The sequence below is a fragment of the Neurospora crassa genome, linkage group I, assembly GCF_000182925.2.
Source record: "Neurospora crassa OR74A linkage group I, whole genome shotgun sequence".
NCBI classification, from domain to species: domain Eukaryota; kingdom Fungi; phylum Ascomycota; class Sordariomycetes; order Sordariales; family Sordariaceae; genus Neurospora; species Neurospora crassa.
The window spans coordinates 8,862,273-8,880,969 of record NC_026501.1 but is presented as its reverse complement, the minus strand read 5'-3'; the positions used below and the strand labels follow the sequence as shown (position 1 = coordinate 8,880,969).

At 51.2% G+C, this 18,697-nt stretch overlaps 9 protein-coding genes across 9 annotated transcripts; all 9 read left to right on the top strand.

The window, feature by feature from the left end:
• Positions 1 to 228: 228 nt before the first annotated feature.
• Positions 229 to 1,146, top strand: NCU02861 (hypothetical protein; the record flags this gene model as incomplete). The annotated part of the gene is made up of 3 exons (XM_958902.1): positions 229 to 244; positions 307 to 670; positions 750 to 1,146. The coding sequence occupies 3 exons, from the start codon at positions 229 to 231 to the stop codon at positions 1,144 to 1,146; spliced, it is 777 nt and encodes a 258-aa protein (XP_963995.1).
• Positions 1,147 to 1,939: 793 nt separating this feature from the next.
• On the top strand, positions 1,940 to 2,969 carry NCU02862 (hypothetical protein; the record flags this gene model as incomplete). The annotated part of the gene is made up of 4 exons (XM_011394740.1): positions 1,940 to 1,987; positions 2,117 to 2,212; positions 2,270 to 2,403; positions 2,474 to 2,969. 4 exons carry the CDS (start codon positions 1,940 to 1,942, stop codon positions 2,967 to 2,969), a joined length of 774 nt encoding a protein of 257 aa, XP_011393042.1.
• An 862-nt stretch (positions 2,970 to 3,831) lies between these two features.
• Positions 3,832 to 4,860, top strand: NCU16483 (hypothetical protein; the record flags this gene model as incomplete). The annotated part of the gene is made up of 3 exons (XM_011395136.1): positions 3,832 to 4,226; positions 4,287 to 4,468; positions 4,523 to 4,860. The coding sequence occupies 3 exons, from the start codon at positions 3,832 to 3,834 to the stop codon at positions 4,858 to 4,860; spliced, it is 915 nt and encodes a 304-aa protein (XP_011393438.1).
• A 772-nt stretch (positions 4,861 to 5,632) lies between these two features.
• Positions 5,633 to 6,905, top strand: NCU16482 (hypothetical protein; the record flags this gene model as incomplete). The annotated part of the gene is made up of 3 exons (XM_011395135.1): positions 5,633 to 5,904; positions 5,978 to 6,159; positions 6,259 to 6,905. 3 exons carry the CDS (start codon positions 5,633 to 5,635, stop codon positions 6,903 to 6,905), a joined length of 1,101 nt encoding a protein of 366 aa, XP_011393437.1.
• Positions 6,906 to 8,156: 1,251 nt separating this feature from the next.
• Positions 8,157 to 8,957, top strand: NCU02864 (hypothetical protein; the record flags this gene model as incomplete). Its single annotated transcript, XM_958905.1, has 1 exon — positions 8,157 to 8,957. The coding sequence occupies one exon, from the start codon at positions 8,157 to 8,159 to the stop codon at positions 8,955 to 8,957; it is 801 nt and encodes a 266-aa protein (XP_963998.1).
• A 704-nt stretch (positions 8,958 to 9,661) lies between these two features.
• On the top strand, positions 9,662 to 10,876 carry NCU02865 (hypothetical protein; the record flags this gene model as incomplete). Its single annotated transcript, XM_958906.2, has 2 exons — positions 9,662 to 10,188; positions 10,258 to 10,876. The coding sequence occupies 2 exons, from the start codon at positions 9,662 to 9,664 to the stop codon at positions 10,874 to 10,876; spliced, it is 1,146 nt and encodes a 381-aa protein (XP_963999.2).
• Positions 10,877 to 11,834: 958 nt separating this feature from the next.
• Positions 11,835 to 12,588, top strand: NCU02866 (hypothetical protein; the record flags this gene model as incomplete). The annotated part of the gene is made up of 2 exons (XM_958907.1): positions 11,835 to 11,891; positions 11,953 to 12,588. The coding sequence occupies 2 exons, from the start codon at positions 11,835 to 11,837 to the stop codon at positions 12,586 to 12,588; spliced, it is 693 nt and encodes a 230-aa protein (XP_964000.1).
• Positions 12,589 to 13,320: 732 nt separating this feature from the next.
• NCU02867 (hypothetical protein) lies at positions 13,321 to 14,480 on the top strand (the record flags this gene model as incomplete). The annotated part of the gene is made up of 3 exons (XM_958908.1): positions 13,321 to 13,484; positions 13,548 to 13,889; positions 14,366 to 14,480. 3 exons carry the CDS (start codon positions 13,321 to 13,323, stop codon positions 14,478 to 14,480), a joined length of 621 nt encoding a protein of 206 aa, XP_964001.1.
• Positions 14,481 to 15,276: 796 nt separating this feature from the next.
• Positions 15,277 to 17,874, top strand: NCU02868 (hypothetical protein; the record flags this gene model as incomplete). Its single annotated transcript, XM_958909.2, has 4 exons — positions 15,277 to 15,456; positions 15,517 to 16,133; positions 16,188 to 17,016; positions 17,167 to 17,874. The coding sequence occupies 4 exons, from the start codon at positions 15,277 to 15,279 to the stop codon at positions 17,872 to 17,874; spliced, it is 2,334 nt and encodes a 777-aa protein (XP_964002.2).
• Between the last annotated feature and the right edge of the window lie 823 nt (positions 17,875 to 18,697).

Genomic DNA, 18,697 nt, shown 5'->3' with positions numbered 1-18,697 from the left:
ATTTGGCTGGTAAACAATTGCTCGAGTTTCCGCTCTCCTCTTCTTCAAGTATCGATATTTGGGGATCTCAATCTCCCTTCTGCGCCAGCCTCGACATAACTTGCCTGCGACATTCTTTCACCACTTCACCTACAACAGACTTTTCCATCTAATTCCCACCTTTATCAACTGCAAGCACGGTACTTCATGCCGGGAAACTCATCAAACGAGAGTACTCCTCTCTCCAAGATGGACTTGCCTCCTGGTAAGATAACAACTCCAACTGCGCTGTCACAATCGCTGACGAGCTTGCTGTAGCTTCTTTAGTCGACACCAAAGTTGACATGCCCGCAAGCTCCGCTGAGGTCACTCCCACGCCGGGAGACGAGGAAAGCTCCACCATTGCTTCTCCGACCACAACCCGTTCCTACTGCCACGCCCTCAGTGTTGATGAGGTCACTGAACTGGCTAAGCGACTGGATCTTACTGGTTCTGTCGATGAGGATACCGTGAAGATGGCTGGAACTAGCGAGGGATTACGAATGGACGGCAAACATGCGATGAAGCCTATCGAAGTCGACATTCGCTCAAGCGCACAAGACGGAAGGACTTATGTGTCAGACGATAAATCTGGTGGAAGTCAGCAGGACGGTGTTACTTGCACCATCTGTAGCAAGTCCGCGACAGAAAGGTAGGTCTACATCCTCGAACATACTACCCTTTCCGCTGTTTCGCAACGAGCAATCGCTAACCTCTTTCCTCTTTCCTAGCTCCCCGAAGACAGCAATTTCAGCCCAATTTGCCAACTCGTCTACCGAAACCGCCCCCGAGTCACAGATTGCGGCTGTCGAAAGCACTGCACCCGTGCCCACGATCTATCTGCCCCGTCGCCCTAATATCTTCCGGAAGCGCGGGATGAAACGAGCCAGCCGACCTGTCTATGTGTGGAGTCAGGAATCCGGTGTACAAAATTTTGCCAAAGACGCTGAGACGATTGACGATGACGAGGGAGAGGGCTTCACCGCGGAAGATTTGAAGGAGTTCCAGTCAGCGGGAGCGGAAAATATGGAGAGGAAGACCGAGCGCTTCTTGCATATGGTCAATCAGTATTCCTGGCAGCCGCGCCGCGTGGAGGACTTGGGCGAGGCTTTTGCGATTGAGGATTAGCGGCTCAGTTCCAGCGTGGCTGATGCCAAAGGTGGAGTGGGTTCGGGGGAACAGGCTTTTTCTTATAACTGTACCTGATACATTCCATGAAGGAAGGATACATAGGTTGAAGGAAGAAGCGGGAAGGTGCTCTCAACGCATAACTACCTACATGAGTGGAATACTCAGTCCACCTATCAACGGCATTTCCTTGACGATCCACTGGAGAGGACGAGATGTCTAATTCTACTTCTAGTCGTGATGCAATATAACCACCTATGCCGTTTCAATAACCAAGGTATTTTGTCCTACATTTTCTCTACTTCTTGCCCAACCGCTCTCTCTGTGTGTTATTGTGATACCGTACCGGTCTTTGTCTACCTCCACCGAGAAACTCATTTGACAACAAAGAGCACTGAAACAATGGACATTGTGTTGTCATATATGTTATATGTCACTTCACTGGCATAAAGGAGCTAGACTGAGCAGGATCCGAGTTTAGGTAGTCTACAAGCCAGGTGCCTGTGCGATACCACACGGATAGCACCAGTGGACATACGTCGACTAAGTACTTTGCGACAGCTGTGGTCAGCTGCAACCGAGAGTTCCGCGACGGAGGATCTCAGTGACAGGCTAATAGGAAGGGATGCGGGCGGCTGGACGTGAACAGAACAGAACTCGCTGGGTGAAATGAACTGGAATTTCTGACAGTCGCTTTCAATGTTACAGAGAAGACTGGGCGACCGACGGCAGCTTGCTGTACCTTGAGTATAGGGTTGTTCATGGCTGTTCATCATCATTAAGACTGTTCACCATGTGCATCCCATCCTCAGGGCTGTTCACCTCGAGGATTGAACAGATGGTCAGTTCACCGTCACAGGTTTACTCTTCTGAACTGATCAAAAGACCGATAAACAATTTCTCTGTATGCCTATTTTCCGTTGCTTCTGTACCAAGCGCAATCGTCGACAATCTTCCTTCTTCGACTCAGATCACCGTCGCAATCATGAAATCTACGGCTGTTCCCAACTCTGATCGCGAAGTCCCGGCCATGTCTGACCTTCGAGTCGCTGCTGAAAAACCTCCAGTAAGGACGGATAACCATAAGCTCAACGTGGGCGCTCAGGCTAACGAAGAAAATTAGGCGGTGCTTGTCAACAGCGACAAACATGTGTCTACTCACGAAGAGAATGGTATGGCGACAAACGGCGCATCCATCGACAGATTGACCAACGATGTCATTGGCTTCCATATCGGCGACGAAGCTGCTACTAAAATGTATGACATTCCGAAGAACCGCTTGCTGATGCAAAATCCACCATGTGCTAACCCATACTGTCATGCCTAGCACCGTCGTCGAGAATCCGTCCCCTCGCGCCGAGAGGTCTCCAGCCGAAAACCAATTCGGCACTTTAGGCACCCTTGCCAACAGTTCCCAAGCGCCGAACGACATCTCAAACTCGGCTCTGTCCAAGCAAAGCCATATCAACCACGCCGAGGGCAAGAAACTCGACGTGAAACCGACCTCCACAGCCGTTACAAGCACCGAGCCTGTGGGCATCTACTATCCGCCACGTCGCCCAAACATCTTCAGGGCGCGCGCAAAGCATCTGCGTTTTCCCGAATGTGACCGGAACCCGATCCCAAGCCATGCCGTTGACAAGTCTGAAGGGTTTATGGAAGACGTTGATGACGATCTCTCTTTCGAGGGCTTGGAGGAATTTCAGTCCGAGTCAAAACGGAAAATGGCGGAGAAGACGAAGCGATTCATGGGTGTGGTACAGCAATGTGAATGGAGGTCGAGGGTGGAGGATTTGGGAACTGTTCAGGAGATTGAGGAGTAGTGCTGAGGTGGCTGGGCCAGGGACGGGGTATGACGTACAGCAGGATGGAGTTGAGGAAGGAAGAACGAAGAGATGTGACCTACGGAAATTTCTCGATGTTCACGAGCTACTCGAACCAGTCGTAGAATCTTCATGAAGATGTAGAGTAGTGGCACTCGAAAACTTCTGCGGACGCTCTGCCCGGCTTGCACTTCTCTGGACAGCTGCACCCAGCCTGGCTGTTCACGTTACAGAACATTGCAACAGATCAGATTTGGTCGGTTGAATGTGAACAGCGGTAGCAGAGTGTGAGCCACTGAACTCTGAACAAGCATGGCTGAGCAATTGTTGAGGACTGGCTGTTATTCAAATTTCAAGGTTGTTCATGGCTGTTCAGGATCCTCAAGACTGTTCGGGTTGGAACAGTTGCCAAGTCCCGTTCTGTCGTTTGGTGTTCATCTAATGTCGCAACTAAACCGTCCGATGTCGCCAGGAATTCATCGCCAGTCGCCTCTCGTCCGGAGGAGGATATAAACGTCGAGCCACTCCATCTTCCCCTCTCCAAAATTTCTTCCTCCCTCATCTCACAACGAGGATCTCAATTTGCACCCGCACCTGCACCCGCACCTGCACCGACTCTTCTGCACACCTGCACAGAGACTTCGCATCGCGCACCGATCTTCCAACCCACACACTCTACCCCTCCTCGACCAACCCCTCGACTACCTCACTGTCGACGCTACCGCACGGACATTGTCGCCAAACCAAATAGTAAGTATAGCTTCCCACCTCTACGCGCCTCCCAACCCCATCAGTCTTGACCTAGCATCCGACTAACCACTTGCGCTACCGCAGAACTCCATTCAGTCAAGACGATCTCGACATGTTGAGAGCCCTCCAATACCATCGTGCCATGGCCCGCGCAAGCGAGCAGCAAGAGGCCACTATCGAGGCACCGATCCACCACCCATATCAGCAGGGAGAAGCGCAGCCTTTCCGTCGCGCAACGCTCAGAGACTGCTTCCCACAAGTCAAGAAGCCGACCGAATTTTCCGAGCCTATCACAATCAACAACCCCAACACAAACAACACCTTCAACAAGGACATTGCGGAGACGGACAGAAAGAATGCCTCTTCCATTGTCGAACCCTCGAACCTCGGTCCAAATGACCTTATCGCCCCCCTTACCAGCTCCATGTCGCAGCTGAAGATCTCACCAACTCCCACCAGGTCTGGTGATAACTACCAAGCCAGTTGGTTGACGGCTAGTCCTTTCAGGTAAGCTAGCGCTTCATTCTATCTTCATTTCCCACTCTTCCATTGCTAACGACCGCACAGTCACCCCACCCCGAACCATTCCATCTGGAATAAGGATGCACGCGTCGCCCTTCCAGTGTACACACCCACGACTGTACACCCAAACAACACTGACAAGACCACCGAGTTCCCGAAGAGCAGCGAAAGCCAAAACAAACAGAAAATGACGCTGGCCAACTCCAAGGGGCATGACCGCGCTACGGGTTAGGGGCCCGAGCCGGTCAGAGCCACCGAGAGCCAGACTTCCGTCCCTAAAGCCAGGGGAACGATCATGTCAAGTATCCACACTAAAACCGAAACAAGCACCAACGGATCCGCAAGCAAGCCGCGGCTGTCACGCCGCGAGCAAAAGAAGCTTGAAAGCAGGAAATGGGCGAACAATGCCTTCATTGATGGAAAAGGCCGCCTAGACACCAAGATGAACAGGCTCGGAAAGATGCGGAAGAGGCTGCGCCACCGGTGCACCTGGGTCAAAAAGCCCTTCTCGCTCCGCGAGTTTGTCCACAGGGCGGAGCAGCCGGTTCCGTTCCTGGTGCTGACGGATCCGGAGGGAGGTAAGCACTTCTTGGAGGATCCCAAGAAGTACAAGAACTGAGGGATGACGGGACAGGGAAGGAAGGGGGCCAAGAGAGCCAAGGGAAGGGAGGAGGAAAGTGATGATGGACTAGGAATGTGGGATTATGGGAGGAGAATCAGCTGATGATGGTCGTTTGTGTCTGAGTAGGAAACGCTAGGATCATAGGGGGGGTGGAAGGGAAAAAGGTCGAGAGTTAGTCAAATTATACAAACTCTTTGGCCGTCTATTCTTCCCTGCTATATTGCCAGCTGTGAATGAATTTCGAACTACTTGTAATTGTTACTTCAACTGCCATCATGCCATCGAATATCGATACTCCATTCAAACGTGACTATGCGACGCTACTTTGTTCCCTCTCCCCTCTTTACTGAACTGTGAACACAAGTGACATTTGCTGCTAAACTCAACCCCTAGAATTTAGAACATAGTAAGTTCGTGATCCATTTTTCAAGAATGGAAAGCTGATGACCACCGCTATGACGTCAGGACCTGCTGCCGGGCCGGCTCTATGTTGCCTGCCCCGGGGACCCAGACGGCGAAGCTCCGGCGCCGGCTCCGGCAGCCCCACCTAACGCATCACGTACCTGCTGTTCCCTTCCTGCCGGCTGTCTTCATGTCCCTGTTTTATTCGTCTACAGGCCGCCTTCACCGGCACGAGCAAACATCTTGCCCTCTTTTTACCTTATCTTCAACACTCACCGCCGACAGCACGACATGAAGTACGCGCCTAACCAACTATAGTACTGCCGCGACCACGAGCGATCCAAAGAGCTTCGTCCGGGCTAGCACCATGGCGCGCTCTACGACCAACCTCGGGATAACTCCTCCAGCAGAGAATGAGGCCGTTATCCTGTTCAATTATGGTACGCCGGCTAGGATCGATAAGTCTAATCACCGCAACAACAACATATATACGAATGAGAACATTCCATCAAGAATGGGTAGTACGGATAGACCACATGATGGTGCCAACACCTCCACCGTGGACAAGCGGGAAACTCCTGAACTGCGTCAGGCTGGCGGCTTGTCAGGCGCCTACGATCACAGACACCTAAATGGAAGGTAAACCAAACTCTCCAATACCTGTCGCCTCTTCACTTGCACTAATAGTCTACTAAATGACTTCCATCACAAGCCTTGCTACTGGCTGGGCTAGAGATTCACCGACCGACGACAGATCTGACACACCAGACACCAACCATTTCGATGTCAGCAGCGAAACGACGGGAGCTGAGCCTCTCGAGCGCGAAGATTCAAGTACCACAGGTACCACAGATGCGTGCTTCCTTTACAACAATACCGTTGACAGTACCGAGGGTTAGGAACCCATGGTTTTCAAGGTCATCAATGTTATTAGGAGACCTGAACTAGGACGTGAATATGCACATCGTGACGACGGTCTATGGTACCATCTAGACGAAGAAGGCGGTTTGGGAAAGATGACTACCCGCGAATACAGCGAGTTCATCAACTGGAGGGTAGCGTCGCTGATGTCGCCTGAAACCAGCGGCCCAGAACCTATTACCGAAACAGAAGCACAAAACTTGGAAGATTCATCGAATCACGACTTAGATCCTGTCGCATCAAAAAGACATGACATCACCGACGACACAGAAGACGACGAGAATTTCAGCGTCGAGGAATACACCGGCGAAGACGAAGGCGACGACTGGCTCCTCGATTCGTTGACTGAAGAAGACTTGGAGTACTTCACTGTGGAAGATTTTCGAGAGATCTATTCTGCTAGGGAAGATCATCTCAGTCAAAAGACAGAAACACTGCTTCTGCAGGGTTTTCCGCCTCCGCGCAAGCAGCCCTCATCGCGCCGGCACAGAGAACCAAAGACACCGAAGTGGAAAGACCATAGTCTGGCCGACGAAGACGGTTTCTTGAGCACTCGGCAAAGAAAACGCCAGGAAGAGGGACGCAGGTTACGGGGGCAGTGCAACTGGTTGCGCGTACCTTCTTTGGCAGTCAGCACTGACTCATCGGTACCTGACCTGATAATGACGAGCCCGGAAGGAAGATCATACTCCTTGCATGACCCCATGGACTATGAATGAGTAGCAGCAAGTCGATGGAACAGGCGAGTCAATGGCCGGAACAAAACACAGCAGAGGTTGGCTTTAAGGGCACAAGGAGGCGCCGGTTACATGATCCCGATAGAGTTGGTCACAACATGATATAGGACTGACAAGAGTCATGGACAGAAAGAGGTGCATAGTTTTAAGGTAAAAGACAACCGGTAGGAGCCCGGGTGATGGAATTTTTGGTGGTATTGGCCTACGTTAGGTAGGTGGAGGCATACATCGATTCAGGTATTACGGGGGCTGCATCATCATAATAAACACCTATTGAATGGTATGACGTCTTATCGTTGCTTCGTCCTTTTAACAAGGAAATTGGTCTCCTGACTGTAGTCTAACAATGGTCACTTCAATTTATCCCCTTTGTTGTTGTCGTATGCCGGCCTTGCCTCCAAACCGACCGGGCACTTGACCTGTCCAGACAATGTTCTATTTGCATAGTACGACCAATCCTGAGTTTTCAAGCGAAAAAAAAAACAGAAGCCTGACAACCTGGTAATTTTTGTCATCCTAACAAGTTCATTTTGCTACCATATCTCGCCTGCGAATAGGTTGTGTTGCCTGCCCGAGGCGGATGCAATCCGGCGGCTGGGCGCTCCGGCCCGCCAATTGCCCCTCATCACATTCACCTACTTCTTCCCATCCAGAGTCATGGTACATGCGCTGTCGAGGTTCCAATCCTCGTTTTGCCTCGCCGATATCTTCTTCAGTTTTTTTCTACGAAACACCACGGTCGATCTCCTTACCTCGTCCCCTTACGCTCCTTCCTCCCGCATGACTAATCGCACGACCCAGTTTGACGACGTCCCATATCCGACATCACGCAAATATTGACCTCGCATCCCGAGATTGGGATAACTCCGTACATAAAGATCAGGTACTTGGACAGAAGCCAGTCGGCGCTTCAGGCCGAGATCAACATCGACAAAGCGGACACGAACACCGAATCCGCCGCGACGAGCGACAACGAACACTCTACGCGAGGCAAGGAAAACGCGCGCTTGGAACCTGACGAGGAGTTTGCGGTCGAGAATACAGCCCAGCTTGGTAAGACGGCCGGAGAAAGCCATAGAAAGCGTTTTGGGAAGAGGTAGTTGACCCCAAGACCCCCCCACCACCACCCTTTTTTTTTTTCCCGTTGAACGTAATCCATCCTAACTATTTTGTAGCAAAATCGAGAGGAGAAAGACCAAAACCATCTTGAGATCGAGCAAAGAGTCGTCGACAATGACCGCGCCCAAGACTCCCGTTATTGCATGCCCGAAGCCGTACGTCAAACATCCGGAAGGTGTTCAGATCACGAGTATTCCATCTGCAAGCCAACAGAGTGCGTCGACTACCCACACCTTCGTTAAACGTGCTCAGAACTGCGGACCCAAGGTGGTCCGCGTTTTCGAAAGGCCGACAAGTGGGATCAAGTACGTCAAGTTGGATAACGGACACTGGTACAAGTTGAAGTATGCGTCAAAGGCCCGCCAACTGAACGGTCAGCAACATGTCGAAGCCGTTGACTCGAGTAACGCGCCAGTCATTGATTCGGGTGAGGGTCAGCGGAAGCAGGCAGAATCAATTCGCCAGTGCCTTACTGGCTCGACGTCTTTATCCAAAGCCAACACCCTCGAAGACTACAACCGAGAGGTCAAAAAGGTTATCGCAAGGCTGAAGGAGATGGAAAGGCAAGTTACAAAGATTCTCATTCGTCAACAAGGTAAGGTGGACCAAAAGGGAGGCGTTGAGGGCAAGAAGGGCATCAAAGGCGAGAATACAGAAAAACGCAGCTCGCGCCGGAAGAGGCCCCAGGAAATGAAGTGGCATGATCATGAGTTCGTCGCAAGAAATGGTCTGCTGAGTGCCTGGGGTAATAACGACAAAAGGAGAGGACACAAGCTACGGCATCGCTGCACATGGATTCCGGTGCCGGAGAAGAGGCCCATCGAGCAGCTTTCAGGGGACGTGTCAGTCCCAGGCCTGGTCTTGACGAGTGCAGAGGGGGGCAACTTTTCTTTGCACGACCCCGCCGAGTTGTGATTGCGGGACTGGTCACGGAAGTGGACGATAAGGGAAATGGGAATCTCGTCCAAAACGTGATGAGTCGACCATCGGCAGCTTGAACAATAGGATCACCATATTCGAGGCAACTAGAGATAGCACAGGCTAGCGATATTCTAAATCAAGGGAGAGTGGCCATATGGTATCATTGCGAAGATGATGTTGTTGTATAAGTACGATCTACTAGAGCTCATGGCATTTGTCGAACCATACATGTGTGCCTGAGAAAGAAGCGAGCTATTATTGAGACTTCCACGTTCCAGCCTTTGAGGGCCGTGAAGGAACCAAGAAGATATCGACTTGGTATTAGGGTTCCCATATTCACTTGCTATTGTGCATTCTACACTGTTTCATAATTTCTCATCCCATAAATTCTTCGTATTGTGATAACTTTCAGGTTATATTGCCTGCCGCACGAAGACGGTCAAGGTTTTATGCCAGTGACCCCGCCCATTGTTCATTATTCACAGCTTATGGTACTTTTTGCGATCGTACTCTCCTTTAGTACAGGCCCTGTTTCTGTTTCCTCCCCCAACTCAGCTTCGTTACCAGCGATTACTTTCTTTGTCAAAAAATCACGTTTCCTTCAACACTGGCCATGCCAACTTTTTTTGAACGGCTAGCATCAACGACTACCCATTTTGTGAGCGCGCATTCAAACAACCCCCCCACCACAAACAAAAATGGATTTCTTTCTACCCTTTATCGGCGTACTCGGATCCCAGGCATTGCTATCTGCTCGGAATATCTTTGGCGCAGGGCAAACCACTAAGCCTACGTCGACGGAGAGCGTCAGCACATATCAGGACCCGTGGAGTGAGTCATCCATTGAGTCTTCTGGGTGCGACAAGCCTGTCGTTGCTTCCACAACAAGCGAAAAGAAGGATTGCGCAAACGACGATACAAGCGCGGTGAAGAAGCAGAACAAAGACCCCAGGATGACGCATATCGGCGCGGACGTAAGCGCATCAAAGTCGGATGAGAGCAAAGTATCAACGGACAAAAACCCCCCGACTGCCAATTCTGACGACGAGATGATCCTCGACTGTATCACGGTTCAATCCCACTTTGTCATTGGCATCACTTCTTCGCCGACCGACAACCAACCTATTACCAGCAGCCTCAAGAAGAGAAAGTGGGAGGAATCGGTCCGCACATCTCTCTTCGACGTGCTTCACAGCCCAAGCCCCAAGAAGCGTCTCACCAGAAGGTATTTCAATCCTCAAAGTCGTCCTCCTTTGTGTGTAATAAAGTGACCGCTAACTCACTTCTCTTTCAGCCCTCCTGCTACTACAGCCAGGGGCATCTCTTTCAACACCCGCACTCCACTTCGCAATACCACGGCGACCAAAACCGATGACCACCTGGCCGACACTCCGACCCCATCCAAGATCCGACTTCGCCTTACCTCCCCCGTGCAGATGGCCGTCTACAACAGCAAAGTTGCACGCACCCCGAGTTCGGAGCCCGAGGTGTCCAACTCATCCGTTGGAGGCGCGCCCGACATGGAGTGGACCGAGAAGGACATGGCGAAGAAGAAGGAGAAACCCAAGGCAGGAGAGAGTGTCGACCAAAGGCCCAAGACACAGACACCCCGTCATCGTATCCGCCAGCGTACGTCGCAAAAGACCTGGGACGACCTAAGTGTCGTTGACCATAGGGGGCTGCTGGACACCAAGGCCAACCAACAAAACTCGACTGGAACGCCGCGACGGAAACTTCAGCAGTGCAAGTGGGTGCGGTATCGGGAACCGGAGATCAATGTCTTGATGCCTGATGCGATGGTGAATGGGCGGGTGCCGAGGTTGGTGTTGACGGATCCGGAGGGCAGACATTATTCGCTGGAGGATATGCGGTTTTCGATGCAGATGGCGTTGTCGAGGAATCGAAGTGGGTAATTGAAAGGGGGCAGGACACAGGAGGACGGGTGTGGAGGGGGGGCATGGCGGACTGGACTGTGAGGGACAGATCGAAGTGGAGATATTGATTGCTCCATGGCATTATGGTCCACGAAGAGCTGCAACAGTTCGCAAGGCTACTTTATTGGAGACTGATATCGAGCATGGAGGAAAGAAGTAGGAGACTTGAAAGTCTTTTGCCAGGCACTTTAGAGGTTCATCAGCGGCGAGCAAGGGTCACGGACGGATGCGTTTACGTGCACAAGCACACTCAAATTATAGCTTTCTTGCTAGTATAATCTTTTTTCTCTTCCTTGTGTTGATGTTCCAAGCGAGCGACTGGCCTGTTTAATACTACTACTTCGTCTTTATTTGCTATATATATATATCCTGCTTCGAGAGGTTAAGTTCCTCCTGAACTAGACCATTCGCAGACTGTCATTGCAGTAGACGGACCATATGCCCAATTGCACCACCACTAAGAAACGACAATTAAACCCCAGAAATGCCTATCTCCCAAGAAGAAGTATCAGAATGACTACCACCGATAGAGCCAGGGCAATTCGCTTGACCAAGGGTGAAGCAGATTTCCCGTCCCACGGCGGGGAAGTTATTTTATCAGACAGACGTGCCATTCACTCGACGGTTGCCAAGCGTGCCTCCAGCTTCTGGGTGGTCGTGCTTGTGAATGGGATTACCCTCAGGTTTCTCTGCTCGTGAATGGTCTTCGGTGTCTGTCCGGCAGCCCGATGGCAGTCGTCAAGTGGCAAATACCTAGAGGTAGTGAAGTGTCGTGCGGGCCTGAGTGACCCCGCGCACCACCTATTTATTTTCGGTCTTGATGGACTTTTTGGTGTTTTCTTTCTTGCGTTCTTCGTTTCGTTTGCGCTGGCTTTCTATATAGCGACTGCACAACTACTACAACCACCACTTCTATTCGGATTACATACGAGACAAGATGTGTTACACATACCGCGTCCTCGAGTCCATGGACTCCAACATCTATCTGTCTATGGTAAGTATTTCTTGTTACCTTACTCATTATCACAGTTCAGAACTGATCTTTGGCAACACAGCTCTATCCTGAATTGGACAAGTGTACCTCCAAGGTCGAGGTCGAACTTCTGTCGGTTTTCATCATGAAGTCTACTCCGAGCGTCACCGTGAACACAACCGAAGACTCCGACAACTCCGACGACGGCGAGTTCTTCGATGCTCTGACCGGCGAAGACCTCTTTCCCGTCGACGACGACTGGGGCCACGAAGACTGGGGCCACGAAGACTGGATCACACAAGACATCGATACCAAGGAAGACAACCTCCAGACCGAAGAAGACGATACCTCATTTGAGGCAGACACATATTCAGAAGATAGCGGCCATCCCTTCGCTGGCTGGCACTCACAGCGCCTGGTCAACAGCGACTGGGTCAACCATAGCTTCATCGACAAGACCGACCACATCGACACCTGGGCGCGTCGATCGGCATCCTCCTCTCTGGCCCGGTGCAACTGGGTAGCATTTCCTGAGGACGGCGGTTGGCCAAAGCCCGAGAACGATCATGTTTGGGGTGCCCCGGAGGCGCCGGAGCTGAGGCTTGTCACACCGGAGGGGGATGTTTGGTGGTTAGATGATCCCGTCGATTACGAGGCCCTGCCCTGGGAGAGGGAGGTCGCGGAGGAGCGGAACAGGATTTTGAGTGCAATTTGGTGAGTGGAGTGGGGGTGTTCAGGGTTGGGGCACTGTCTGGAAAAAGGATCTATCCGCCACCAATGCATGTCGGAAAAGCAAGTTGATGTCGGCGGCTGTCTAGGTATTCCCTTGGAAGTTGGGGTCGAATATGTCGATGTAGATGCTTCCATCCCTGTTATACCAGCGCAGTCATCAATTCTTGGTCAATCTCTCTTCATCCTCTTGGTCTGTTTGCAGGAGCATGCTGTTCTTTTCACATGACAGGACTGATAATCAACATGCAACTCATGCACCTCAACATCTATCGTGGGTTATCCGATATGTCCTTCACCCCTCTCCTTGGCTGTTATGCAGTAACTCCTCTCCAAGATTTGTGGCATGAAAAACTTGAAAAGAGCATCCCACCCACATTATTCCAATCCAGAACAAGTACTTAAACATGGTCTTGCCCGCCATTTCTCTTCTCTGCACACAAGTGATCAATTAACCATTTCCTTATCGTTCCTGCTCATAACATCGAACTTCAGATTCACCTAAACTTCCTTTAACTACCTACATCTGGGAGTCTTGTTGACCGTGCACGCCGTTTCCCCTCCTCCAAGCTGCCTCATTCTTCCCTTCTTTGTTCTGTCCTTGCATCCTAGGTTACGATTCAACCATTCTTTTCTCTTTTCGCCTTCATTCGCAGAAGTCTTTCCAACCGCGCACATAGGCTGCCCATACATACCACACGACAGGTTTCGCACTATCACCATGGCCAACAACCCAGGCAAAGTTGGCCGAGAAGGAGCCGCATCCGAGACACTCAACGAGCAGGCCGATATCTGGGTCGACAAACCGGTCGACAAGGATTGGTTGAACGCACCAACCGATCCATTGGACGAAGACCTCTACTCTCCACAACTGGTTGAATTAAGGTTTGTCTTGCTCCAGCTACAATTGATCAACGAGGCTGGGGCTTTTACTTCGAGCGTCTATAGTAAAAAATTGGAGAGATTCTTGCTGGACGATCTTGTGCCCTTTACTCCACCGCGTGCTCCATTATCGTGGCGTCTCATTCTTGAGCACGTTATAATTACCAAGATTTACAAGATCAAGATCAGGAAACGGAAAGAGAAGAAGATTTTTGAGGCTATGGTCAGGGAGACGCTCGGGCTAGACAAGGGAGATACTTCTGTCGACAATACCGCGTACACAAATGGTGTCGGGAAACTCGTCGAGATGACGATACAATTTGCCCTCGATGTCAAGCTGGAGATGCAAAGACTTTCTCAATCGCTCGCCGCTGGCAGTAGCCTGCCGGCTGATATGGTAGTTGTCAAGTAAGTCCTTTTCTAGAGAGGTGGCATCGTTTTCCCTTTGCTAACATGTTCAGAGTCTACCCGTAAACCAATGATGCCCATCCCTATTTTAGAGCAGATGAAGCGTATATTTGCATAGCGACATGCTCGGCAGCAGAAACCTGACCAAAGGTATGGTCGCCGCATCATCATATTTCATGGGCAACGTTTCAATGGGTTGACTCAGCTATTTGTGGTTCTTTCATTACGACAAGATTGTATTTCCAAAGAGACACTCGATTTCCTAGATACTGGCTCGGACTCATGGCCTGATGCAGGGCGTTCTGATCCCCCCCCCCCGATCATGCGGCAGGGGGGAGTTAGCTTTGCAAGAACCAATCAGCGGTAGAGCGCCGAGGAAAATAAACATCCATTCCGGATTCTCAAGCCCATAACGAAGTCATGTACAGTTTTCCCTTAGCTGCCACCTTGTAGTATGGTGCCACTGCAATTGATAGCTCCGCAGCAAATGCCACAGATGGTGCCGGTGCCACAGCCGGGTTCGGGACACGGATTGATGCCGCGGAACAAGGAGACGAAGACTCGCAGCCTCGGTGCGGCCCGGGCCGATGAACAGACTGTGCCAGGTGATCGTCATCACTCAGATATTCTAAGATGCGACTCAGCGTCGTCAAGACAAAGAAAGCGGTTTGTGATGCCATGGACTCGAGCCCCTCTTTGTCGTTGCTGTACCGCGAACACTCGGGACGAGCGCCAAAGGCAGCCTTGGCAGCCGCCGACAACGGTACCATCGGACCTGGCAATCACTCTGAAGCTTGCACAGTCGCGTCCTGGCATGGGACCCACAGAATTCACGGAAGACCAGATTACTCTGGCTACAACTGCGAGCTGGCATGCCGACTGACTATCTTGGGGCTGTTCAGAGAAAACGAGCTTTGTCGGCACTGTTCGGATGGCTGTTCAGATAGCAGTTCGGACGATGTTCAGGAAACTGGTCTGTGGACACTTGCCCTGTTCGGACGACAAGAGCCGATCTGACCAATCACATGTAATACATCCACAGCCGCTGAACGCACAGACCGATGTCCTTGACTGTCACCACCACCAAACTATCACCAACACAACATCTGTTCAGTGCTTACTTTATGTAAAAACCATCCTGTTCATCGATCACCATGTCAACAACAGGTCCAGTATTGCAAGCGACAGTCGAACTAAGGTTGAGAACTGGAGGTATAAAAATTCCTCCCCTCACCCGGAATCTGTCCGCGAATTTCTTCCTGCTGCATCCAATTTTCGGACAAGCATCACTTCATGCAACTTTGCACAACAAGCGATCTCAACCGAAACTCTTACAACACCTCATCACCCATCAACATATTCCATCTTGACAACCGTCCTCGACAAAATGTCTTTCCCTTTCTTCTCTTTGGGCTTTGCCCCTCGCTCTCTCACCTTTCCGAGCAGCAACGTTGTCAAGGCTATCGCCATTGCGTCACTTGCCGCGCTGTCGGTCAAGCTGCTGATCAACGCAGTGGCGCCCTCGCAGGCCGACGAAGAATATGAGGGCCGTCCCGCTGGTGACAAGGTATGTCTATTCAGGCGTAAGACCTCTGCTAGCGACATCGACGCTAACCACCTTACCCAGACTGCACAAGATGCTGAGATGCTCAAGCACAACACGTCGGCCACTTCTACAGACAACAGTACTGCCGATAGCATGACCGATAACAAGGCATCTGACTTTACCGAAGTTGTCACCGCCCCCAAGGATATCCAACTGAACAAGGACGTCGAAATTTCCGACGACAACGACGTCATTCAGGGTGTCAACGGCACTGCCACCGCCGACGACACAGAGATCAATATCGACACCAAGGAGCCTTGCACTTCTCAGCACAACGATATCCAGGAGATTGCTATCCATGCTACTCCCATTTCCACCGAAAAGGGCATCGCTCACAACTCATCAAATGGAGTACGCTCTTACCGTCATGGCTTCCCGGTTGTCGACATCGTCGAAGTCGTCGAGACCCCATCCAAGCAACATAGTGTCCGATCTTGCCACCATTCTATCCCTGATATGGAGATTATTGAAGTCGTTGACGTCCCCTCCGCACAAGCGACCGTCATCGCCTCGCCAATCATGAGTGACAAGACTGCTATGCCTGTCGATGAGGAAGATACCATAATTTCGAGCGACGCTGCTCCCAACAAGAAGGCTGAAGAAGCCATTCTTCACCATGCTCGCGAGGAATCAACTGCGTATGTAATCCAATCCACCTCCTACTGCGATACACAGATATTAACTGCTCACAGGACCAACTTTTCCTCCGAAAGCAAGCAGACTGTCAACACCGAGTCGCCCTCGACTGTCCCTGGCACTCCTGACACCGACTACTCTGTTCTTGAAATCGACGACGCCAGCCAGGTCACCCCAATTTGTACCAAGAAGCTCGAGGAAAACGATGTGCTCACTCCTACTGCTGTGGTCAGGACCACTACTATCGACCACGCCCGATCGACTTGGTACGACTTCTCTCACTTGTCACCCGAACAGCTCGACAACCTCGAGACTATCATCGTTATCGATCGTCCCGATAATGGTGTCTCCTACGCTCAACTCTCATGTGGCTGGTGGTATCGCATGGACAAGGAGGACAATCCCGTCATGATGACCCAAGAGGAATACGAGGACTTGCTTGCTTGGTTTGCCAGCTTCAAGAAAGACAAGGAGGACACCAAGCTTCCTCTCCCTATCGTCCTAGTCACAGATGAAGAGGGTAACGAGTTCCCTGCGGAGGAGATTATGTACTCCGTCCCCGATGCCGTCGAGGTCAACCAACTCACCCCTTCCACCAACAAGGAGGCTGAGCAAACTCAGACTCAAGTCAAACCGATCACTCCTACTACCGTCGAGAGAATTCCCTCCAAGTGGTACAATTTGACACCCATGTCTTCCGAGGAGTCAGTCGATCTGGAGACTGCTACCGTCATTGACCGCCCCGACAATGGTATCGCATATGTTCAACCCCATGGTGGCTTATGGTACCGCCTGGACGAGGCCGACAATGCCCTGATGATGACGCAAGGAGAGTATGAGGACCTCTTGGCTTGGTTTGACAGCTACAAAGAGGTCAAGCAGGAAGTCAAGCTTCCTCCTCCCGTCGTCCTCGTCACCGACGAGGAAGGAAACGAGTTCCTTGCCGAAGAAGATGACATGAGCTTCGCCACCACACAGCACGGAACTGTCGAAACTCAGGACTCCGCCAGCGAGGCCATCACTATCACCGATTAGGAGTCGGAAGTGCTGGATCTCCAAGAGCGCCCCGAGTGTGGAACCAAGTATGTCCTTCTCACCAATGGCGAGTGGCATTACCTCAACGAGGACACCGTGACTGCCAATTCGATGACTGAAGACGATTACGAGGAGTTCGTCTTCTGGCTTGACGAGAAACAGGCCGAAGAGGATGAGAGACTGGAGCCAGAGGACGAAATCTCCGACCAGAGCTCGAAGGGCATCGAATTCTTCACCTACGCCGATGCCATTCAGGACGCCAACGACACCAACGACGCGCAAGAGCATTCGGACGAGCTTGAGCAGTTAGGGGAGGCCGAGTATATCGGCACCAACTGGAACGTTGTTGGAATCTTCGATCACCCTGACGGCGATAAACAATTCGCCATGGGCAGCGATAATCAGGTCTATTGGCTGATCGACGGGATGTTCTGTCTTCTTGACGAAGACGAGCTTGACCGCTTCAACAGGTGGAGAGATGGCGACAAGTCTGCCCTTTATGGCCCCATCAAGCAGTTGGGAAGCCCTCATGAAAAGAAGTCGGAGCCGAAGTGGAAGATGCCTGACCTGGATGCTATCTTTGAGGAGGATGAGGGAGAGGCCGAGCAGGCGGCGGAGGAGTACGTCCCGAAGAAGTGGAACAACTGGGGTTTGTACACGATCGAGGAGGAGGAGGAACAGGACGAGGAAGAATACTCAGTATGGTAAGAGAAGAGATTGACGGAGGGCAAGTTGGGGGTCACTGTGGGGAGGATTAGGTCTGAGGGAGGGAGATGGCAAGGGGTTGAAGTCAGGAATGGTCATAATTGTGGACTTTTCTTCATTTCAACGGTCTACATAGCAATTTGACTGCTGACATTACTATTCTGACTTCGAAGTGACTATCGCAATACTTCCAGTGACTGATATGGATGATCTTGCTTTGCTTAATTGATCTTTATGCTCTTTACCCTCTATCAATAGACTGACAACAACGCTTATGCATGATTCTCAAAACATCGATACCTAAGTATCTTGTCTGTTGTAATTCTCATCTATAATCCTACCTACCGTTAACTTACGCCACGGCACTATCTTACCTGTAGCAACGCCTCAGGCCTACGCATGACCAGCTTTATACTGGAATTATATGGATGTCCAGAGATATTTGAACTCACATGACTGGTCACGTCGGTCGAGCACCCTCCAAAGACAACCTCACTGTTCAGAGCCTGCCTGTGTTGTCCACGCGGTCGTGGTTGTGCAGGGTACAAGAATTATGACTCTCCCTGAACAGCAACCTAGTGCCGCCATGATATTTGAACAGCCTCGATGCCCCTGTTCTACTGTTCAGAAGACTGTTCAGGCGCTTATGTACCATCCATGAACAGCATCACTGCTCGGAGCCCAGCTCTGCCGTTCATCGACAGTTACCCGAGTAACGGGCATCAACCCCATCAAGATGTGAACAGACAAGCACAGTTCACCAAGGTCGAGAGTCGCCAATGGCTTCATGGTCGCAGCGACAGTCGACCTTCTGGAGGGGTACATA